The sequence below is a fragment of the Ursus arctos genome, unplaced genomic scaffold (genome assembly GCF_023065955.2).
Source record: "Ursus arctos isolate Adak ecotype North America unplaced genomic scaffold, UrsArc2.0 scaffold_22, whole genome shotgun sequence".
Taxonomy (NCBI): Eukaryota; Metazoa; Chordata; class Mammalia; order Carnivora; family Ursidae; genus Ursus; species Ursus arctos.
In genome coordinates this window covers 470,745-492,778 of record NW_026622897.1, presented here as the reverse complement: position 1 = coordinate 492,778, position 22,034 = coordinate 470,745, and the positions used below count along the sequence as shown (strand labels likewise).

General features: G+C 49.3%; 2 protein-coding genes across 10 annotated transcripts in view; both read right to left on the bottom strand.

The window, feature by feature from the left end:
• Window positions 1-2,466, bottom strand: part of YAP1 (Yes1 associated transcriptional regulator) — a 113,956-nt gene extending 111,490 nt beyond the window's left edge. For all 4 annotated transcript variants that reach the window (XM_048217133.2, XM_057316753.1, XM_057316754.1 and 1 more), the window contains exon 1: window positions 1,722-2,466. In XM_048217133.2, coding sequence (XP_048073090.2) covers window positions 1,722-2,054 — 333 coding nt within the window. In that variant the 5' untranslated portion in view covers window positions 2,055-2,466. The remainder of the gene's footprint in view (window positions 1-1,721) is intronic.
• A 4,203-nt stretch (window positions 2,467-6,669) lies between these two features.
• CFAP300 (cilia and flagella associated protein 300) overlaps window positions 6,670-22,034 on the bottom strand; it is a 31,516-nt gene continuing 16,151 nt past the window's right edge. For 2 of the 6 annotated variants that reach the window (XR_007189617.2, XR_007189618.2), the window contains exons 5-8: window positions 21,586-21,758; window positions 11,155-11,228; window positions 10,152-10,272; window positions 6,670-8,506 (exon numbers count right to left, since the gene is read on the bottom strand). Coding sequence is in view for 4 of the 6 variants with exons in the window: in XM_044386709.3 (XP_044242644.1) it covers window positions 15,781-15,909; window positions 16,758-16,824; window positions 21,586-21,758 (369 nt within the window). In the remaining 2 variants the exon portion in view is untranslated. Of the gene's footprint in view, window positions 8,507-10,151; window positions 10,273-11,154; window positions 11,229-15,239; window positions 15,910-16,757; window positions 16,825-21,585; window positions 21,759-22,034 lie in introns of those variants that run through there. The other 4 variants (XM_044386711.3, XM_048217340.2, XM_044386709.3 and 1 more) reach the window with 2 other exon arrangements.

The window sequence follows — 22,034 nt, the reverse complement described above, 5'->3', positions numbered from 1 at the left end:
TGTCGTCTGTAAGGTGCACCGCCAACACACATTTCCCCGGAATGAGTCCGAGAGCAACCTCCAAGCCTAGGAGAAGGAAGAGCCCCCTAACGTGCCCCCCCCCCCCCCCGCAAGCTGCAGCGTGCACGCAGCTCGACTGTTTCTCCTTCCTCCTGCCGAAGCCAGGCTTTCGCCAGCAGGTTCCCGGAGTTTTTCCGAGTTCCCAAACCGCTTGGTCTGCAGCAGCAGAGCCTACAACAGGCCTCACAAACAGGAGGGGAAGGGGAACGGGGGCGCTCACTCTTCTTTCCACTCAAGTTACAGCCCGACTGGACCAACTGCATCGCAGTATTTGGAAAACCAATTAACTTTTGGGCAAAGTTCCTATGCTCAAGTTTAGCCCGAAGCAAGCTCTTTTCAAAAAAAGAAAGCGGCAGCAAGCAAGCCCTACGCAAACAGCTGTCCGGAGAGCGGTGGGAATGTGCACACTTTCCCAACAGTCTCTCCCCGGGGCTGGATCGCACCGGCCAAGGGAGCGGGCGTCGAGGGCGCCACAGCCGCGCTCCCGTCCCCGGGGCGAACTCCAGGGCCAGGGCGAGCCTCGCATTAGTCATCGCTTCCCCAGCCCCGCGAGGTCCCGCTCCCCCGCGCCAAGGACGCGGTCGGCGGCCCGGACGCCCTCCCCGCGGGAAGCCGACCCCCCCAGGTCCCCCCAGTCCCCCACGAGGGGCCCCCACCGTTCCCCCCCCCCACGGAGCCGACCCCTGACAGACCCCAGAGTCCCCGCATGGTCTAACCCCCTCAGTCTCCCCTGGGAGCCGGTCCCTCGAGTCCCCTCCCCGGGACGCCCCCTGAACCCCCGCACGGGCCCCCCAGTCTCCCGCGGGAGCCGGACCCTCGAGTCCCCGCACGGGCCCCCCAAGTCTCCCCCGGGAGCCGGGCCTCCGAGTCCCCTCCCCCGGGGCGCCCCCTGAACCCCCGCACGGGCCCCGACCCCGGACTACCCCCGTCCCCCGGGCGCCGGCGCCGGGCGCTGACCCCGCAGCGCCTTCCAGGAAAGCCTGGACGCCGCCCGCAGAAGGCGCCGGGCGCTCTCGGGAGCGGAGCGGGAGCGGGGAAAGAGCCAGAAAGTCCACGCACTGCTCCAACCCCCACCCCTAATCAACACTGCAAAACAAGAGAACAATTATCCGACTCCCCCGGACACTCGCGCGGCCCCACAGGCTCCCCGCCACCAACTCGGCCGCCGCGGGCCACTCACCCCACACGGAGGCCAGCGGCCCCTCCCCCGGCCCGACCCCCACCCCCACCCCGGCCCCCCGGCCCCCTCCCCTCCCCCACCCCTCCCTTCCCCCGCCCCCTCTCCCCCTCGCGCCCCCCCCCCGTCCCGTTCCCGTCCCGGCGGCGGCCGAGGTGCGGGGCGCGGACGCGCGCACATTGTGCGAGCCCACCCGGCCCCCCCGCCTTCCTTCCTCCCCCTCCCCCGCGTCTCCCGCCAACCTCCCGGGAGCCCCAGGAAGAAAGAAAGGAAGAAAGGAAGAAGGGGAAAGCACGCCCCCCGGGGCCGCGGCCGCGCCGACCAACTCTGAGGGAAAACAAATCTCGGCCCGGGACTCCGGAGGCGCCTCCCGGCCGGACTCCGGCCCCGCTCCGGGTCCCCCGGCCGCCCCCCGGCCCCCCCACACCCCCCCCCCGCGAGCCCCCGCGGCCCGGGCCCGTCTGACGGCCGTTAGGGCGGCTACCTGGCGGGAGTGGGACTTGGGCTCCGGCGGCTTGAAGAAGGAGTCGGGCAGCTTCCGCAGCCGCATGGGCACGGTCTGGGGCACGTTGGCCGTCTTGGGGTTCATGACGGCGTTGAAGAGCGCCTCCAGGTCGGTCTCCGAGTCCCCCCGGACGTGCACGATCTGGTGGCCGGCCGGGGGGGCCTGCGGCGCCGCCTGCGACCCCGGCCCCGCGGGCGGCCCGGGCGCCGACGAAGGGCCCTGGCCCGAGGGGGGCTGCGCGGCCGGCGGCCCCTGGCCCTGCGCGGCGGCGGGCGGGGGCTGCGGCGCCTGCGGCGGCGGCCCGGGATCCATGCTCCCCGACGACGCGGGCGACGACGGCTCCGCCCGGGCTCCGAGCTGCGGGCGTCCGCGGGGCCGGCGGGGGAGGCTGCGCCGCAGGCCCGCCCGCGCCCCGCGGCCCCCCGGCGGTCTCCCCCGGCCGCTGCTCCTCGGGCGGGGCGGCGAGCGCTCGGGCGCTGCGCTCCCCCGACGGACGCGGGGCCGCGGGCGGCCGCTCCCCTCCCCCGCTGCCCGGCTTCCTCCGGGGCTTCCTTCCTTCCTCTCTTTCTTTTCCCCGGCGGCGGCTGCGCCCGACTGAGACAGAAACTCGCCGCCGACGCCAAAACTAAAGTTGAGAGAACCGCCCGCCCGAGCGGCGCGCCGGCCCCGCCTCCTCGCGGCCCTTCCTTCCTCTGCGCGCCCGCCCGCCCCGGGTCCGCGGCCGGCGCGCGCAGAGACGCTCCCCCGCGGGCCGCCGCATTCCTGCGCACTCGCCGCAGCCCCGCCCGGCCCGCCGCCGCCGCACGTGACCCGGCCGCCCGCGCGCGCGGCCCCGGGGGAGGCGGGGCGGCCGGGCGGCGCCCAGGTGCGGGCGGCGGAGGCGGCGCGGGGTCCCCAGCTTCCCGAGCACCGACCCGCCGCGTCGGGGGCTCGCGTTCGGCCCCGGCCACCTCGCCGGCAACTGCGAGCAAAAACTGGCGTCGTTTAAAAGTGAACACTTTTTTTTTTTTTTTTTTTTTGCAGTTGAGCTTGCAACATAGTCATGACCCACCTCAACAGCAGAAAAGAATCCCTGCTGAGCTTGGGTCGCCCGCATTCGTCCGCATAGCTGCCTGTCATCGTGCAGTGCTCCCCTGACCCTGTGCCAGGCACGGGGGTGGGGGGAGGCTCCGAGCGCCTGGGGAGGGGGGCCCGGCCCAAATCCTGCGGCTCCGTGGGAGTCCTGTCCCACCTGCAAGGAGGCCCCTGAAATCACGCAGAAGCCATGGAAATTTGCTTTTATTTTTTATTTTTAAAGATTTTATTTATTTATTTATGAGAGAGACAGCAGGGGGAGGGGCAGAGGGAGAGGGAGAAGCAGACTCCCCACTGAGCTTGATTTCAGGACCTGACCCAAAGGCAGACGCTTAGCCGACTGAACCACCCAGGCGCCCCGCACCCCCGAATTTGCTTTTAAAGTCATACAAATTCATACATTCTGATGTTTTTTTAAAAGCATTTTATTGAGATGTGATTCACATACCATACAACTCAGTTCATTTTAGCAAGTCAGCGAGTTTAGTTTATTCACAGGGTTGTGCAAGAGCACTCTGACTTTCAGGCTTTGATGTTAGCCCATGCTCAAGAAACCTAGCTTTTTAATGATTTTGTCTGTAATGCTAGTGAAGCAGATGTATACATAGGATTGAGCAAGAAAAGGTCTCCTGGTCTTCCTCCAGCCGGGACATGCCCGGGAGAATTCTGAGCCGGGATCTGGATCCCTCTGTGTGTAGGCAGGGCCTGCAGAGAGGCTCCAGAAATCTGGAGATTGTCAGGCAAGATTCTCACCCACTGCTCTGGACCCTGCCTTCCTCCCAAAGGCTCTGCAGTCAGTGAGTCCCTGACTGCCTCTCGGACTTCTCCGCAGCCCCAGCCCCAAATGTCAAGGCCATTTAAGCACAAACTTGTAGGTTCTGGAGTTACAGAGATGTGAGTTCAGACACTAGCTCCACCATTTAGTAGTTGGGAGACCTAGGACATGTGACTGGTTTCCTGTTCTTTTATTTAATATTGGGGTCAGAGTAATAACACCTGCTTCATGTGTTGGGGCCTGAAATGAGTCAAATGAACAAAAAGTATGCACTTATCCCAGTTTCGGGCACTTGGTGCATTCCGCGTGGACGTCAGTAACGATCATTGTCCCATGTTCACAGACTGCCTGTTGTGACGGTCTCTGCAGAAACCCCTTGGGGGACCCTACTGTTGTCCCTTCCTCTCACTTCCAATAGTTAGTCCACACAGAAGAAGCCTGTGGGTAGAAACTGTGCATTAGAAACTTCAACTGGGGGAAAAAAAAACTTTTTAAGAACCAAAGTACTAGAAAACCACTGTCTCTTAGCTAGAGCACTCAATGCTGGGAACACTGTAATTCAAGGGTTGGTGTATGGCAAACGCTGCTTTCTTTATTATTGTTACGCCTGCCACTAAATGGAGAACAGATTACTTTGATAAGTGGATTGAAACACTGTTAGGAATGATTTTATGTCCTACAAGGACCTCTGTAGCACCACCCAAGATTTTGTAATTTACTATTTCTTTTCCATAAAATTTCGGTCACAGGTTAGTAAGGGATGAAGATGACATGTATTCAACCCTTTGTCCCCTCTCTTCTTCCCCAGCAATTACCAGCTTAAGGCACCTTGAGACAGGGAGTCTTCTCCATTGAAAGACCGTGATTTCCAGCGTCCCTGAGGATCACATCTCAAAGAGCTAGCGTTTAGGATGATCTGCTGTGACCAGTGCAGGGGCGGCTCCAGCTCCCACATCCACCCTCCATCCCACCCAGAAATACCCCGCTGTGAGATCGCTCTCTACGGTGCCACTCTCTGACTAGCCATTGGGTTCCTTGGTTTCCTTACTCACACCTCGTTGGGTATTAATCTCTTTTCTACCAACCTATCACTCCCTTTTGTTTCCACTTCTTTCCCAATTCGGCTGAGAAATCATAACTCAGGGCGCCTGGGGGGCTCAGTCAGTTAAGCATCTGACTCTTGATTTCAGCTGAGGTCAGGATCTCAGGGTCGTGAGATGGCACTCCTATTGGAGTGGGGAGTCTGCTTGAGATTCTCTCCCTCTGCCCCTCCCCCTGCACACGTGTGTGCTCTCGCTCCCTCTCTGTCAAATAAATAAAATCTTTAAAAAAAGAAATCAGAAATCATTGCTTCAACCTGTCATAGCCATCTCTGCCCTCCATTCCATGCCCTGTGTATTTCTGCAAACTGGATCTGTTAAACCAGACAAGTCTGGTCACCTGTCTTTTCCATTCCAATACCAAGGCTTAGGGGAGGCCAGGCCCCACACTCATTAAAAGCTTCAAAGCTTTGACCTTGTGTGCAAGTGAGGTTATACCATCATCCCAGAGGTGTATCTACACGGTTACAAGAAGGCATTCTTTGTACAGCTCTAAACTTTGTCCTGTTACCAAATGACGCTGTGTGCAATGCATTATGAATTAATATTTTAGATAAATTCTGTAATCATCTGGTATACCTGTGGATATGGTTATATTGGATTGTAATCATTGCATGCTAAAATGTACACATTTGAAACATACCCTGCTCCTTCCACGATTTAGCTATTGTGGACAGAGCTGCTATGAACATGGGGCGCATATGGCCCTTCTCTTGTTTGTCACTGTCTCTTGGCATGCCAGCATGTTTGAATATATTAGGGGCTTAAAAAGAGGAAGTGTCCAGCCCTCTCGCAGCCTCCAGAAAGCCTGACTACGCCCCAGTTCTCAGCGACAACTGGAGGGAATCTTGCTGGGGAGTGCATTGGTGCCACCCATATTTATGGTCTCTAATCATGTTTCCTTGTATCTGCAGTCAGCTTCTCTCTTTTTTTTTAAAGACATTTTTTAAAAAAATTCTGTGATCATGTGGCAACTTAACTTTCATTGCCACTTTAAGCTTCACAGTATTTTTTTTTTTTTTAATTTATCTGAGGGAGAGAGAGAGAGAGACAGCAGAAGAAGGCAGAGGAGCAGAAGGAGAGGAAGAAGCAGACTTCTCACTGAGGAAGGAGCCTGACATGGGGCTCCACCCCAGGACCCTGGGATCATGACCTGAGCCGAAGGCAGACACTTAACCCGCTGAGCCACTGAGGTGCCCCATAACACCCCTTTAAAGTTAAAAATTAAAATTAACAGCCTGTCGTAGATGAAGAAAGAGGCAGAGAGAGGTCAAATAATGTGGACCTACCTCTGAACCTACATTTCTGACTCCAGAACTCAAACTCTCCGCCAGGAAGATTATACTCAATTTCAGGCAGTTCGCAAGGGTTATTGACAAATTTATGCTCACAGAATGATAAAGGGGTGTAGGAACCCTGTCATTTCAGGAAAAATGTACTTCTATTGACCAATAAGTAGTGGTTTAGGGCGATAGGGTCTTCATGTCAAATGCTACGGACAGGAGCACCGGGTGGCTCAGTCAGTGCCGGACTCACCTCAGCTTCTACATGATCTTGGGGTCCTGTGATCGAGGCCCCACATCGTGGGGTCTGCACTCAGCGGCAGTCTGCGTGTCCCTCTGCCTCTGCCACCACTCGTGCTCGCTCTCTCTCTAAGAAATAAATAAAATCTTCAAAAAATGTTAAGGACAAAGCTGGGTTGATCGCTGGGAAGTCAGATTGAAACTATGAAGACACAAATTCTCTCGTTGCAAAAAAGGGGTTGTTCAGGAAGAATGACCCTGTGCACTCCCAGCCTGGGCTCCTCCTCTGTTTCGGGCTCTTGCTGCTGGTACTCAAGGTGCGACGGCTCACAGCAGGTGCAGCTCCGAGGACACGTTTGTGCGTGTGTTTGTGATGCCGATGACGTGCCAGGCCCAGGCAGTGATCAGTATAATGAGGCCTATTTTCAGGATGATAATGAAGAGTACACAAAATAGCAAGAATGAATAAGTTTTTATTACGGCATCGTGAGGATTAAGAATCCTGAGATTAGGGGCGCCCGGCCAGCTCAGGGCCTGGAGCAGCTGACTCCTGATCTCAGAGTCGCGAGTTCGAGCCCTACACGGGGCGCTTTTTAAAAAATGATTTTACTTTTTAAAAAATCATTTAAATCAGATTTCTTTTATTCTAAAATGTAGCCGAAGTTATCCACATGGAAGAAATTAAAGTTAGTCCTGAGAGCTAGACGTGAAGAATTTTGGAGTCCGAAGCCCTCCACGCTCAGGGCAGACCCACGTGGGGCATGTCGGGGAGGCCCCAGAGAGCCTTTCCAGGGCTGTGCACGGTACAGAGCCCACTTTCCACATCCCGGCTTGAAAGGAGAGGCTACTGAAGCTCATCATTTACTATACTTTACTAAATTATACTAAAAATGGAAGGTGACTTCTAAAAACGCTCAGTGTATTATGTTCTCTATCAGTGGTCCCAAACCAGCAGCATCAGCCTCACTGAAAATTTGTTAAGATGTGTAAGTTCTCAGGCCATAACCCAGATCTACTGAGACTCTGGAGGGGGACACAGCAACCGGTTTTAACAAGCCCCTCTAGGTGGTTCTGATCCATGCTAATGTTCGAGAACGACTACATTATAGTATACTCCACATTCTGTTTTCGTTCTATGAATAATAAGTATCAAGCTTTGTAAACATGCAAGGTAAATATCTTCACCCTTTTATAGGTAAGGATCCCCTTAATCTTATTATTTATTCTATTAATATCAAAATCTAGCATAGATTATGTATTTGATAATTGAAAAGATCATGTTGTAAAGGACCTCAAAGAGTGATGTCTTGAGTCTTATCCGAAGGCTGACAACGAATCCTATCTTAAAAGATCCATTAAGTAGTGATCCCAGTTTGTTTATAGTTCTAACATTCTGTGGCTATGTTTCGACATACGCATATCTTCAATACGGTATGTGGCACAAGAAATGCTTTAAAAGCCATTAAAAACTAAATTTCTTTTGAGCATTTAATATGCCAAACTCTCTGAAAGTGCCTCAATATCTAACAGACGTCCTCTTTAACCGGAGTTTCCAGTGCTCCGTCTACTAAACGGAGAACATCTGGACACCATCTCTAATTACTGTTTGAACACTTGAATACGATTTGTAAGTCGGCCCTCCATCTCTTTTTCTAGACAATCCCAGTTCCTCCTCCTCTACTTGGCGTCTTGTCTCTTTCATCAACTCCGCAACCGTCCAGCAGGCTTCTGTGTCCCCGCCAAGTGCTCCGTGTTCTTCTCCAGGTAATGTCACCGGACAACACGCTACACTGTCCAGGATCAGTATTCACATGCTTATTTCACGTCATCTACATACTTAAATATTTACGTATTTTCTAAATGTGAAAGTGTAAAATTTAACATTCTGTAGAAGTGATATTTGAACTCTTGAAATGTGTGCACGGATTTGTTGTGTTGAACTGAAGAACAGCATTTTGAGCTAAAAGTGAAGGGACGGCTTGGCCCAGGTCTCCTTTTTCTCGCCAGAACCTGACGTCTTGAGGCAGCAGCCCTGTCCCACAAGGCGGCCACAGCCACAGAGTAAATGGAAAACTCCGTTCCGTAAGCACACTGGCCATGCTTCCAGGGCTCAGTCGCTGCACATGAGGCCAGTAGCTCTGGGACGAAGCAGCACACATCTAGAACATTCCCCTCATCGCAGGAAGTTCTGTTGGGCAGCAGTGGGTGAAATGGCCCAAAGCCATACAGCCCGTCGGTGGCCGAGCCAGACTTTCCGGTTCCTGGTCCACACATATCCCGCCGTACTCCTCTCTTTTAAAAGAAGGAAAATATGATAGATTACTTATCCTATCTACAACATTTATTAAGTTTTTCTACAAAGCACTGTGCTAGGCAAGGATCTTGACCCCAAGAAGATTTCAAAGAAAACTACTTTGGGTGAGATCGTCACCCGTAGGGAAAATGGCAGGTGTGTTAGTCACCTCTCCTTTCTGGCTCCCCGCTGTCAAATGTATACATGTATATAAATGCATGTGTCTATGGAAATGTCTGCAGTCCCTTTGACCTTTCTTGCTCCCATCCATCTTTTGGGTTCTATACCGTTTTCCCTCAAATGCCATTTTCACTCATGCTCTCCCCCTTGAAACTGTAGTGTATCACACACGACCAACAACTATGATCACATTGACAACGACTCATATTTGCATGACACTTTTACTGGCACATACGTTATCCTTTTTCTTTTCTTTTCTTTCCTTTTTCTTTCTTTCTTTTCTTTCTTTCTTTTCTTTTCTCTTCTTTTCTTTTTTTTCTTTTCTTTTCTTTCCTCTACACCCAACGTGCGGCTTGAACTCACAATCCAAGATCAAGGGTCGCACGCTCTACGAACTGAGCCAGCCGGGCGCCCCATCCCATTTCATTTAATTCCTATCTTTCTTTCCAGATTTCAAGACCTTCAATCAACTGTTGCCCTTTTATTTCATAAGATTGTTTTTTCTCAAACATTTTAAGTAGATTTGTTCTAAAAGTTCTAAAACCAGGAACATGAGCGTCATCTTTGACTTCTCTCACCTCCACTCCCCACCTCCAATTCAATCCATCAAGCAACATTGGCTCTGGGTCCAAAAATACATCTGGAATACACCCACTTCCCTCCATACGTTACTCGGCTAGCCTTCCCATAGCAAAGTATCACTGAGTGAGATAACGGAAATTAATTTCCCCACAGTCCTGGAGGCCAGAAATCCAACCACAAGGTGTCGGCAAGGCTGGCTTCGTCTGAGGTTTCCCTCAGCTTGGAGACGGTGGTCTCCTGGTGTCCTCGCACGGCCGTCCCTCGGGGTCTCCGTGTCTTAATCTCTTATCAGAACACCAGTCACATTGGGTGAAGGCCCACCAACAGCACCTCATCTTACTGTAATGACCTCTCTGAAGGCTTCGTCTCCTCATACAGCCACATTGTGAGGTACTTCCACACATGAGTTTTGGGGAGGACACAATTCGGCCCATTGTGCTCCATTGACACCGAAGCCATCCATGCCCAAATTGCCTTCATGTCTGACTAGATGGCGATGCTTTCCACGTCTTCTCACTCCATCGACCGTACAATATCCACAGTGCTCTATCTTTTAAAAACATGCACCACTCCCTTGCTTAAAGCCTTAGAGTGGTTCCCCGTTGCACTGCCATTAAATTCCAAACTCATTTCGATGGCTTATAAGATGTGTGTGATCTATTTCCCCAACTTCAACTCAGGCCATTCCTTCTTGCCTGCTCTGTGCCATTCGCAGCGACGTCTGTCCGTTCCTAGAACCCGCTAAACTCATCTCCATGTCAGGCCATGTGCATGTGCTGTTCTCCTGAGAACATTCAAATGCTTACGTCTCAGGTCACGTGTTACCTCCTCAGAAGAGTCTTCTCAGACTAACCACTCTTTCTTAAACATTTTTTTTCTTACTTTTTAAGTGAGCTCTATGCCCAACGTGGGGCTCAAACACGCGATGCAAGATGAAGAGTCCCGTGCTCCACCGACTGAGCCAGCCAGGTGCCCCTTGGGCTAGTCACTCGCGATTTATTTCCTAGAAAAATCGTAATTTATAATTACTTTATGCACTTTATCGTATTTTTGTCACTAGGCTGTATGTTTTTTAGAAGCAGTGATTTTGTGTTTTGTTCACAGTGTCCCGAGCATTAGCACTGTGCCTGGCGTCCAGTAGACTTCGTTGAATGGTCTCCCTCTCTCAGCATCTCTGCGCTCTATTCAAGGACGTCTGTAATCCCTCCTCTACACCATAGCAGGGAGCATTCTCTCGCCTGGAAACTGTTCCTCCTCTAAGCCAGTCTACGACTGTCATTCTCTCTTAGTTTTTTTTTTTATTAGAAATATTTATTTTTACGATTTGCTGGTAAATCTAAAGCATCATGAGGCATTTAGGTATGTGGCCATGAAGAGAACTACTTAGATGTATCATTTGTATTTCTGTGCTGTACATACTACCATTCCTCTTCTCTAAACCTTTGTAGTCATTTCCATCCCAATACTCTACTAGTAACCAACATATTATAAAAATACTGACAATGAATAGATCAAATAGCATTTCTCTTTTCTGTCACAATAAAAAAACTCCTGAAGAAAAATATTACATTGATTTTACTATTTTGCTCTGTGTTTAATAGTTTGTTTTTTAGGGGCGCCTGGGTGGCTCAGTCAGTGAAGCGTCTGCCTTCGGCTCAGGTCATGATCTCAGGGTCCTGGGATAGAGTCCCGCATCGGGCTCCCTGCTCAGCGGGGAGCCTGCTTCTCCCTCTTCCTCTGCCCCTCCCCCTGCTTGTGCACACACGCGCTCTCTCTCTCTCTCAAATAAATAAAATTTTTAAAAAAATAGTTTGTTTTTTCTTTCCATGTGCAATCACTTTAAAAAATGTTTTCATTATTGAAGTACATTGACCCGCAACGTTACCTTAGTTTTGGGTGCAGGAGAATCCCATGTGTCACTCAGTGCTCACGCGACGAGGGGGGTCACCGTCTGTCACCCTGCAACGTTATCAAGCTTTAACCGACTATGCTCCGTCCGCTGTGCCGCTCATCCCCGCGACTGGAAGCTTTGATCTCTCGACCCCCTGGCCCCTTCCCCTCTGGTGACCACGGGTTTGTTCTCCACATTTAGGAGCCTGTTCCTGGTGGTGGTGTTTCGTTTGTTAGACTCCACATGTGGCAGCGCATGTTACTTGTCGTTCTCTGACTTACTTCACTGAGCACAACACCCTCTGCTTCCCTCGTGTTGTTGCAGAACCATCATTTATTATTATTTTTTTAAGATTTTAAGTCATCTCTGCACCCAACGTGGGGCTTGAACTCTCAACCCCGAGATCGAGAGTCACAGACTCCATGGACGGAGCTGGCCAGGCACCCCCAGTTCCCTCTCGTTATGGATCGACCTTGGCCCCGACCTCTCCAGGTGCCCTCGGAGCTTTGGTGCCGTGTTTAGCCTTCACGTGTGAAGTACTTTTAAGCAGAATCTCTGTTTTATTCTATCATATGTTACGGGAATACAGGTGAGAGTTGACCAAGAATTTGGTTGAATTAAAGTTAATTTCTATTGTCGTAGCTGGTTTTCACTTTACTATTTCTGTCACATGCCTTTCTAGTCATGAAAAAGGCAAGGAAAATAATTTGCAGATTCCTAGCTTTTGCTAAACCCCAGGGACTTATTTTTTCTCTTAAAGAAAAAAACCGCACACACACACACACCACCAAACCCAGTTTGGCCTGCCTATCGCCATGACCTCTACTGTGTGCCGACTCAGGACACGGAGCGGGTAGGGATGGCCGCGGCCGGGCTGCAGGGCGGACGCTGCTAAATGTGGCTTTTACTGTACGACTGCACGCTTCCCTTCTGTTCTTTGCTCTGCTCTTTTGTTTGTGTCTGTCTCTCTCGCTTAAACTGAAGCAGTGGAGAGCAGAGCACTGGGGTTGCCCACCGTCACCACGGACGTGGCCAAGGAAATACACAGGATCACGCTCGGCCCCACACAAACAGTGAGAGCATCTAAAAACGTAAATACCCCTTCACGTCCATCAGACCAAAAACCACGACAGCTTGTGACTCCTGTCTCCAGGAAAACTTCAAGGTTCTTGAGAGGGACTGGGTATTTCTCTGTAGGTCTCACCGCACCTGACACTGTCACAGGCACTAGAACGGAAACCCTCCAACGTAGACATTTTGTCTAATTTGCTCACTGCTGTACCTGCAAGGGCCTCGGAAGTGCCCAGCACGGGGTCGGCAGTCCACAGACACTTGCTGGAGAAGGAAGGACCTGGCTGGCTCGCTGGCTGACTAGGAAGCCTGCAGGCCTCTCTTGGACCGTCAGAGTCAGGTTTTCAAAGCTGTGATGACCAACGTTGATTGAGCGCGGCGCTGGGACAGGAATGACAGGGCAGGACAAGGGATTTCCCCTCCCCGACCACAACTTCCTACCACAGTTCCCACTTCCCAGTCCTCGGTACCGCAAATACTCAACATGTCATTATTAACCATTGCTAATGTTTTTTGGGGCCATGTTTGATGTTCTCTGCTGAGCATTCCATTGTCACACACTTCAGGATGCCCAGAGAGGTTTCCCTCGCTAGTAACTCAAGACGGGTCAATTCTGTGCTTTGACAACTATGATAATCTGCTAGTCGATCTTTGGACTTTCTTCATCCCCATTCGTCACCGCCAGACTAATCTTTCCAGAACACCACTTTCCTGATGCTACTGCCCTGCTCAGAAGTCTTCATGACCACTAGGCAACCCCATTTCCTGGTGTTGTGCCCGCAGCCCCCAGAGACCAGGTCACTCTGCCTCCTCTGTGTTACTACCCACACCTCCTCCACAGGACTCCTGAGCTCTAGCCGGTCGGGTGTACTGGAGTCCTCAAACCACCTGTGGAGTCCCCCAAACCGTCTGTATTGTCTTTGCTCACGAGACCCCAGGGTCCCAAGCTCTCTGGTCTTCAGCCTAAGGCCCCTTTGAATTGTCCAAATCACAATCCGGTGAGCCTTCGTCCCTTAAGTAACGTCTGGAATTTCTGGAATGCTCTCAAGTCCCAGGACACCGCTCTGTGGTCACCTGTCCCCATGGTCCAATTCCCCCTGCAGAGAAACCCTGCCCCCCTGGGTGGTCACAGGGGCTGCTTCCGAGACGGCTTGGGGGGCCGCTGCTGCCCTGTGTGCCCAGGCTGCCTGTCTAGTCCCACCGGTGTGGCTACATCAGGATCACAGCAGTGTGCGGAACGAACACGGGGCTGAGCGTGAGGGTGCTCTGGGACCTTCCTCACCCGTCTCCCCATGCCCCTCCCCACACCTGCAGTCACGCCAGAGAAGAGATGCTGAGCATCAGTCAAGCGCCAGGCACTGTGCTAGGCTCCCGGGTGTTTTCATGACAGACACTAAACAGTTACAAATAGGCGAGCTGAGCAAATCATTCTACATGTGTGACACGCTGCCAACGGAGCTCGGGGCACACGCGCACGTCCTCCCCATTCTCTGGGGCCCAGAGCAGGGGAGCTAGTGCCCCACCTCTCATGCCAGCTCTGGTCAAATCAGCAATAAAAGAACCTATGAAAAAGCAATTCCGAACTTAAGGAAGACAGTTTTTTACATTATTATGCAGTTCAGCTCCCGATTTTTTCACATTTCCTCAAATATAGAATGAAAAGAGCCCAAATCCACACACACCGAGACCAAGTGCTTGGCCCCGTTCTAAGCCCAGTGAGATGTATTAACGTATGTAATTGTCACAGTAACCTACAAAGGGAAGCCCTGCTCTCCCATTTTACAGATGAGGCAAGTCAGGCGGGAGAGGTTGTAAGCAGCTCAGTCCCACAGCAAGTACAGCAGAGGTAAGAGCCCAGGCCGCCAGGCTGCCCGGCCCAAACTCCTCATTGCTGTGCTGCTGTACCCTCAACACCGATAATGTGCGTGACCACAGAGGGTCACTGAAGTGATCGCCCAGAACCACGGGGTCATCTTCCTCAGAGGTGTTTTGTGCCTCCGCCTCTCATGCAGAGACAGGACACTGGCCACCCCACAGGATCCGTCCCCAGCTTGGGCTCGGGACTTGGACCCCAGGGCCAGGCTCCCGCTCCCTGCCACCTCTCGCGTCCTGCCCCCACGCTCCCCTGTCCAGGTGCTGATGTCCTGCCCCTCCTCCGTGGAAGCCAGACTAAGGCTGGACTCAGGCAGCAGCTGGGCTCCACAGACACACTCTTACATGTGACCTTCTCTGGTAGGCTTAGAGAGACTGGGTCTTCCCAAAGTAAACAGCACAATGCCTCGCTACAAGAACCGCTGATTGACCAATTGACGGATTAGGAGAGGGTCCTCAGGTTGTAGAGTCTGTGTGGTATGCAGCAGGGCTGGTGCGACGTTTTAGTTCTTAATGTTACGTTTCTTATATGGCTGAAAAAATACCTACAGATATTAGGAACATATCTGGAAAATATTCATTCAATAAATATTTGATGTGCCAAGCACTGTATTAGAAATGAGGCAAACTGTCCTGAGCTCTATACCCTAATTGCCAACTGTTTTCCAGATAAATCCACAGGGACAAATCCCTATCCCTACAACACAGAAGCATATTCCAAACTTGCCTCTCCTCAAAGTCTCAACATTTTTTGTACGCTCTTTATCACCTTTGGGATGCCCATCAATCATTTCTTTCTTTCTTCCTCCCTCCCTCTCTCTCTCTTTCAAGATTTTATTTTTAAGGATTCTCTGCCTGCAACGTAGGGCTCAAACCCACAACCCTGAGATCAAGAGTCACATGTTCCACGAACGGAGCCAGCCAGACTCCCCCAGTCATTTTTTCCATTAAAAATCTTAAGTCACATATTCATGCTACAAACGTAACGAGGACACAGGAGAATGTAATGTAAGGCTCTCTACTTGTCTGCCAGCTCAGTTCCATCAGGGCAACTCTCTGTGCATATGTGGCTCCTCTCCTAGCTGGGGGATAGCTGCAGTTTTAATTTATCATGTGATAAAAGACTTTACGATTACTTTCAGATCGTTACTTTTTTATTGAGGATTTTAAGTGGGACAAATGAAGCAAAGGAATTCCTACGCACTTTACAGCCCTAGAGATGTAAATCTTTATGCAATGAAGAATGTAATGAAATGAAACTCAGATTTAAAAAGCAAACAGTTCATATTAATGACCAATAGAGCGATGTTCAGTTTCCCGCCACAATTTCAACCCAGAATTAATTAGCTTCTAAAACAAAACACATGGAAAATTGAGGGCTTACATAAACCTTAATGCAACAAATACGAGCTAGATTTTTAGTTCTTTGTAACTCTCTGTAAAAAGTCCACAACTGTACTGGCGTGGATTGTGCTCGGGATGGACTGTGGCCCTTACGTTATCTTCCAGATACGTTTAAAGAAAGGCATCTCGGTACTTGTCTCCTTCTGCTCCAGGCAGGTTCTCTACATTTTACTTGAATTAACTTGCAAAGTAAATGTTTACCTATAAATTGGCATTAAAATTAAAAACTGGTAAATAAAACATTATCAAAATAGGTAATCTGAAGGAATACCGTTAAGACATCTCCCCCACACCGTAACAGTGGTATAAAACGTGAACATGACGCTTGATCGGGTCCACGATGAAGTAAGAAAACGTCTGTTCGTGACTCTTTGTCGAAGGGTAGCACGCACCAGCAGAGTCCTGCAAGAGGTACAGCTGCATTGTAGATTAGTCTACCACGACATTCAAGGAATAGCCAACATATTTAACTATTATATATTTTCTGTTAAAATGTCATGAAACATACATCAAATCTTTGACAGTAATTGGTAATTAACTGATATTTTAAAATATCTATTGACAGCACAGTCTACTGCACTAGGTACGTACAAACCCACATAATTCTTTACCTTAAGGAATTCATAGCCCAACAGGAAATCTTATCTTTTGACAAGTATTTTTAAAGTGCTACTATTGCAAAAATTTCTATTTTGCAATTTTTTTCTACCTTTGCTTTCTTTTAGAATGTGGTCCTTACCTACTATGAGGGAAGCAACTATGTTTCCCTTGTTTATCAACAAACAGTGCCCTAGCCCAGCACGGCAGCTGTACACAATAGATGCTCAATATTTACTGATTGAATAAAGATACTTAGAAACCGCTTCAAATGTGCGGGTAACCTTCGCATGACCCTAGAATTTGAGCGTCGGATTCTGTGATATAAAGCCACGTACGGCGTTCTTACTCGTGTGCCGCATACATGATGGCCTGACAGACTAGAGAGCCGTGCCCCACTCCATCTGACCCACAGAGTCAGGCCTTAAATACGTGAGGACTATTATTAGACACGCACGACACAGAGGAGGGGAGAGGTTCGGGTGACTCTCCAAATAAAGGCAAACCTGATCAACTTTTACTTTTAACAAAGAACTAAATACCACCCTATTTCCTCCTCAGCACAACCTTGACCTGGCTGCTCACTGCAGTTGTAACAGTCCTCCGAGTAACAAGTGATTAAACTGATCGTCCGAATCCCCCTCCACACTTACATACGCTGTGACTTTAAAGACGGAAGACGTAATTTGTATTTTCTTGGTCTGAGGATTCTTTCGAACACTAAAATGGGGGAAAAGGGGCACATTTTAAATATAGCAAGCACTGGCATATTACATTTAAAACACTGATCGTTTTAGTTTTCAGGTGTTCTTATTCATATATAACAGAAATAGGTCATGTCCACCTAGACTGGTTTGAGAAGGACGGCGTCTGCAGCTTTATCCAAGGACAGGGCAAGGTCACCTAGCTGAATGGCAGAAAACGGAACTTGAGGGTGGGAGGCGTTGTGCTCTGATGACGAAAGGTCTCCCAGTCCAGAGACAGTTATTAGAACAAGAGGAGATAGTAAGAGTCGAACTGGAGCGTACACGGCTCTACGGGGCAGGTACGAGCACGTGAACTATGGGATTAAACCATCTCAGCACACAGGCCAGTTCTGCCCATTGGGCAGCATCAACCCTCCTGAACGTCACTTTTCTCCCAGGTGACGTAGGCGTGCCGGTTCCCTTGAGGATTACCTGAGAACTGAGTGGGATAAGGTCTAAGAAAACTGTTCGTTAAGTTATGGATTATTAAATTCTGTCATGTGACAGTCGTTTTCTCTCAGTCACTCTCCCCACGGAAGATCGCCTGTGGCAATGTGTAGTGGGGGGCGTGCTGGGACACGGGGGACGAGCCACAGAGAGAGACTTAGACACATGATCTTTGTCGTGCTTTACAATCTGCCAAACGCCCTCATATACTGGACTCCGTCTGAAGATACCACAGCTCAGGGAGCTTGGTTGGCACTATTTTACCAAGTCTATAGACAACAGAACCAGAGAAGTTAAACTAGATATTTAAGACATTCCGACTACAGGTGGTATTTCTGGGAACAGAGTCAGGTGACATGGCGTGCGGTTCCTTTCCCTGCGCTCGCTAACACACGGCTCCAAGGCACTCCTCACGTGGGACACATGTAGGTGACATTTAATGGAAGATACACGTCTTCTTCACTTTACAGGCCCAAGTACTGCTTCTCCTTCACTACGAATTTAAACCCAGAAATCATGCAATTAAATTAATTTCCATATACCTCTATGACATGGATTGAGGTCACTTTCTTTTTTTAAGTAGGCTCCACGACCTGCGCAGAGCCCAACATGGGGCTTGAACCCACCACTCTTGAGGTCGAGACCTGAGCTGAGATCAAGAGCTCACCGCTCAAGTGACTGAGCCACCCAGGCACCCCAAGGTCATTTTCTTTTATTTCTCAAATGCTTAACACGTACTGCTTAAAACCTGAAGACGACACTTACAATTCTGTGCTTACGCAAGGGATGACTGTAACTACGACGTAGGAAACACTTACACCGTGCCCACCGGTACGACACCCGAATCAACCCACGGAACACACCTACGGCTACCACTGACTTTCAGTCTGGATCTGGAGGTGGTTATAGGGTATGAACATATAACAATTCACTGTGCTGCAGGTGCACTGGGATTCGTTCACTTCACTGTAAATCAGCCCAGTTAAAAAAATGATCAAAAAACCCCCAAACAAACCCCTATGAAAGTTTGTGCTTATCAAATAAACTTAGAAGAAAATTTAGTGTTTAACAATCACTCAAACATACCAACATGCACCATGCGTAAGCATGTTACTTACAAAAAAGGAACTGCCATTTGAACGTTATTAGAAGTCGGTTCCTAATAGAAATAAACCATATTATTCCATTCTATTACCTCTGATTCTGTATTACTATTACTTTAAAGTAGCTCTAAAATAATTTCTATTTGTTATAGATCAAGTAGAGAGTCCCCTGCCCGATATCTCCCAGGTGACAAGAGGAGGAAAGACAGAGTGACGCTCGCTCGGGCTCCAGGCTGCACTACTAACAGCAGACCTACGTCCGACCTGCGGCGTCACCCCTCACTCCAGATAACCGAGGCTTTCCAGTGCGAGAACATGGTTTCGGTAGAGTTCTGTTTAAAAGTGTGATTATACTAATGGTTTAGAAATAAAATAACGAACAGTTTCTTAAAATCATCTGTGCTAACTTCTGAGGCTCCATCCCACATTGACTCTAAACAAGTTGCACAGACCATTCTAGGTAACTCTGCTCATTTTGAGAAACAAGAATCCCACTGTTTAATTAGCGTCTGAAGCCATAATCTAAGTCTCTCAGTTCAAATCATAAAATTTCACATCTGGGGCAGATATGCAGTTTGGAAAACCTCTTCAAAAACTCTGACAAGAGCATGTGTTTAATATTGGAAGCAGAAAAGACAACGGCACCTTTAGTAACTACGCAATTATTTCTGCATCGACATTTCTGAAACGTAACAAAACAACTGTTCATTTACTCTCTAATGAAATGGTTCTAAAGTACCACCATATTATTTAAAAGAACCATAATCCTTGAAAAGAAGGCATTTTCCAGAACATTTAAAAAGTGTTATTTTATAGGACTTGTAATAATGGACGAGTGAAAAATATCTTAAGAATGTTTTTACCCTTCTGCGTGAGCCAGAGACCACTAACACCTAGCTCTGTGATGTGCGTCCAGCGCTACAGACATGAGGGACGGACTTTTCCGGAGGGGACTGGTGATGACGTTTCTCTGCAAGGGCACAGCTACTATGTGTACAATTAGAAAGACAGCAGATGTTTTTCTAAAAAATGTGAAAACATCCAAAACTCAAGGGAAGGAACAGGAGAAAATGATTAATTTGGTTAACTGGTTAATTTGGCTTGTACAAATGACTTGTTTGGATATGTGGCTCAGGATTCTGAAAAATTACTGACGACACTTGGTGTTCCCACATCCCTTGATAACAGCTGTGTTGATCCACCCTATATCCTTACCTTAACCAAATGACACAGCATCGGACCTGAATCAACACAACGCAAGTTAGAGAGGCCGCAGGCCGTACAAGTGATAAGCAAACCAACGCACAGCTCTGAAGGGACTGGGATCATTTAATCCGTTCGATTGCCTGGTGTTGGCACTTACACCAGCTTAAGCAAGTGTTTATTCTAATCTTAATTTTCTACCAAAGTTGCTTTGGGAAGACAATTCCACATCTCCTCCTCATCCAGCAATGAAATTCATAAGCGTGCTTAAACTCGGGGCATCAGGAGAAATATTTAGTGGTTCTCAAGTAGGAGCGATGCTTTAAGACTTGTGACGTGTCTCCTGTGGGCGGGGGACAGACTGCCCTTCTCTCCACCGCCCTCAGGGACTCCATCCCGTCAAGACTTCCTAACTCCCACCTACCCTGACAAGCCCCTTTCCGAACTTCCGGGGGCATTTCTTACAGTCTCAATAGCGGCAAACATTTGCTTATACCAAATTGAACACCTGATTTCATGAAATTTTTACTTATTAAATATTTTAAACAATTCCTTTATGATACATTCGTTTCTTGTAATCTCCTTAAGGTCAAGGACTATCTGATGCTCCTCTTGTCATCTCTCTGGACCCTGGCACAGCTCTGTGCACAGAATTAACACCTGCTGGTTGCCTGATAAAGTGATTCTGTGGACCCGATTCCTACCCTTTCTGTAAGATGCCCTGAGTTTTGAATCCTCATTTTACAAGTGGCCGTCACCCCCGGAGCCGTACTTTTTCTTAGCACCCAAGGAATGTAGGAGAGAGTCATAGGTGAGAATCCAGGAAAGGGGACGCTGGGGAAAATGTCAGTTCCTCCAGGTCTAGGTTCTGAAGTTACTACTATTTCAAACACCTCCAGCAGAATCCCCTCCTCCGCCGCACAGGCTGGTGAGGAATTCCTCAGGTTCATGTGGCCAATGAAGCAGAGCACGCTGTAGTGGCAGCAGTGTGTGTGTGACCGTGCGTGTGCGCGTGTGTACGCGAGTGCATGTGCACGCACGTGTACGTGTGTGCGTGAGCGCGTGTGTGCGCGTGGGACGAGGTACACCGAGGGGACACTACAGGCAGCGCTAGGAGGAAGCTTCGTGAGCTGTAAACGCTAAGGACAGAATATCTTGGATGAAAGTATGCATATGTTTTCTGAAATTCTGTTTCTAACATAGCTCTTTTCACCATCTTTATGTACTGACACAATAACTTTTTCACAAAAATCAGAGGCAAATTAAAGAAAATGTTTTTAAAACTGTACTAAAACAACAAAGTAAGATAACTAAATCACGTAGCTTGTTGTGCAGCTGTAGGACACACGGAGCAGAACTGACAACTGAGGTCAGTATGGGTAACAATCAAGAGTCCAATGAGACGCAAATTCTGCTGTTTTCCTATTAAAGTACAATTTTGTAACTAAACCCTGGGACCCTTTGCTTTCACTGTTTTATCGCTTTAGCCTATAAAGGTACCAGTATCTGCATCACTGAAAAACCCAACCCAATGAAAGCAAAAATAAATGATTTATAAAGTTTTTATCCTAATCTGATCTTCAAAAAGAAAAAAAAAAACCCCTAGTGGGATACCTAAAACAAACTGGGACTTGGGATTAATTTGGAAAGGTAAAGATCGCACCCAGATGAAAATTCTTGCACCTCCTTCGAACACAGGTGATACTTTACTGCTGGTGCAGCGAATTCACACATGCCGAGGGATCTCTCGCACAGGCCTGGGGGACGGCGCCGTGTGGCGGGCTGGCAGCCAGTTTGCAGGGGAAGCAGGGACAGGTGGGTCCTGGCCTGGGAGAGCAGGGGTGGCTGGGAGGCGGGGCGGGGCCCTGCGTTCACACTCTTGGGGTGCTAACAGGACCACAGCAGACGCAGGTGATCCCGCTGCACACAGACGACGCGCTCTAGGAGCCAGCGATGTCCCTGCTGTGGTCTGGCCACATTACCTCACTAGATCTTTATAGAGAAGCTTCGTGGTTTCCAAATACGGGGAAAGCACATCTTCATACTGACAAAGGGCTCCACCGAGGCAAAGATGTTTGAAAAGACAAAACAGAAACTCTTCTCTGTCAGGTTGGCTGAATACTTCATACTTTTCTGAGTCTTCCATGAGCAAAACCTATGGATGATGATAAAATTCATCTTAATGAAACATGATTTGAGGTTCTAATTTTTGTTTTCAAAAGTTTCAATTTATTTATTTACAAATAATCTTAGGCCTGTTTTAAGAACGAACCCTGAACAACTGGAAGGAGTGATCTACGAGACCGGCTCTCATTTTCCCTCCATTTTCTCAGGAGGTACTGATGTTCAGTGGCAGGAATAAACCTGAATCGAAGCCTTCTCTTCCTTCCCTCTGCACCTTTGCTCTAGTTTCTGTCTTTAGTCCTTGTAC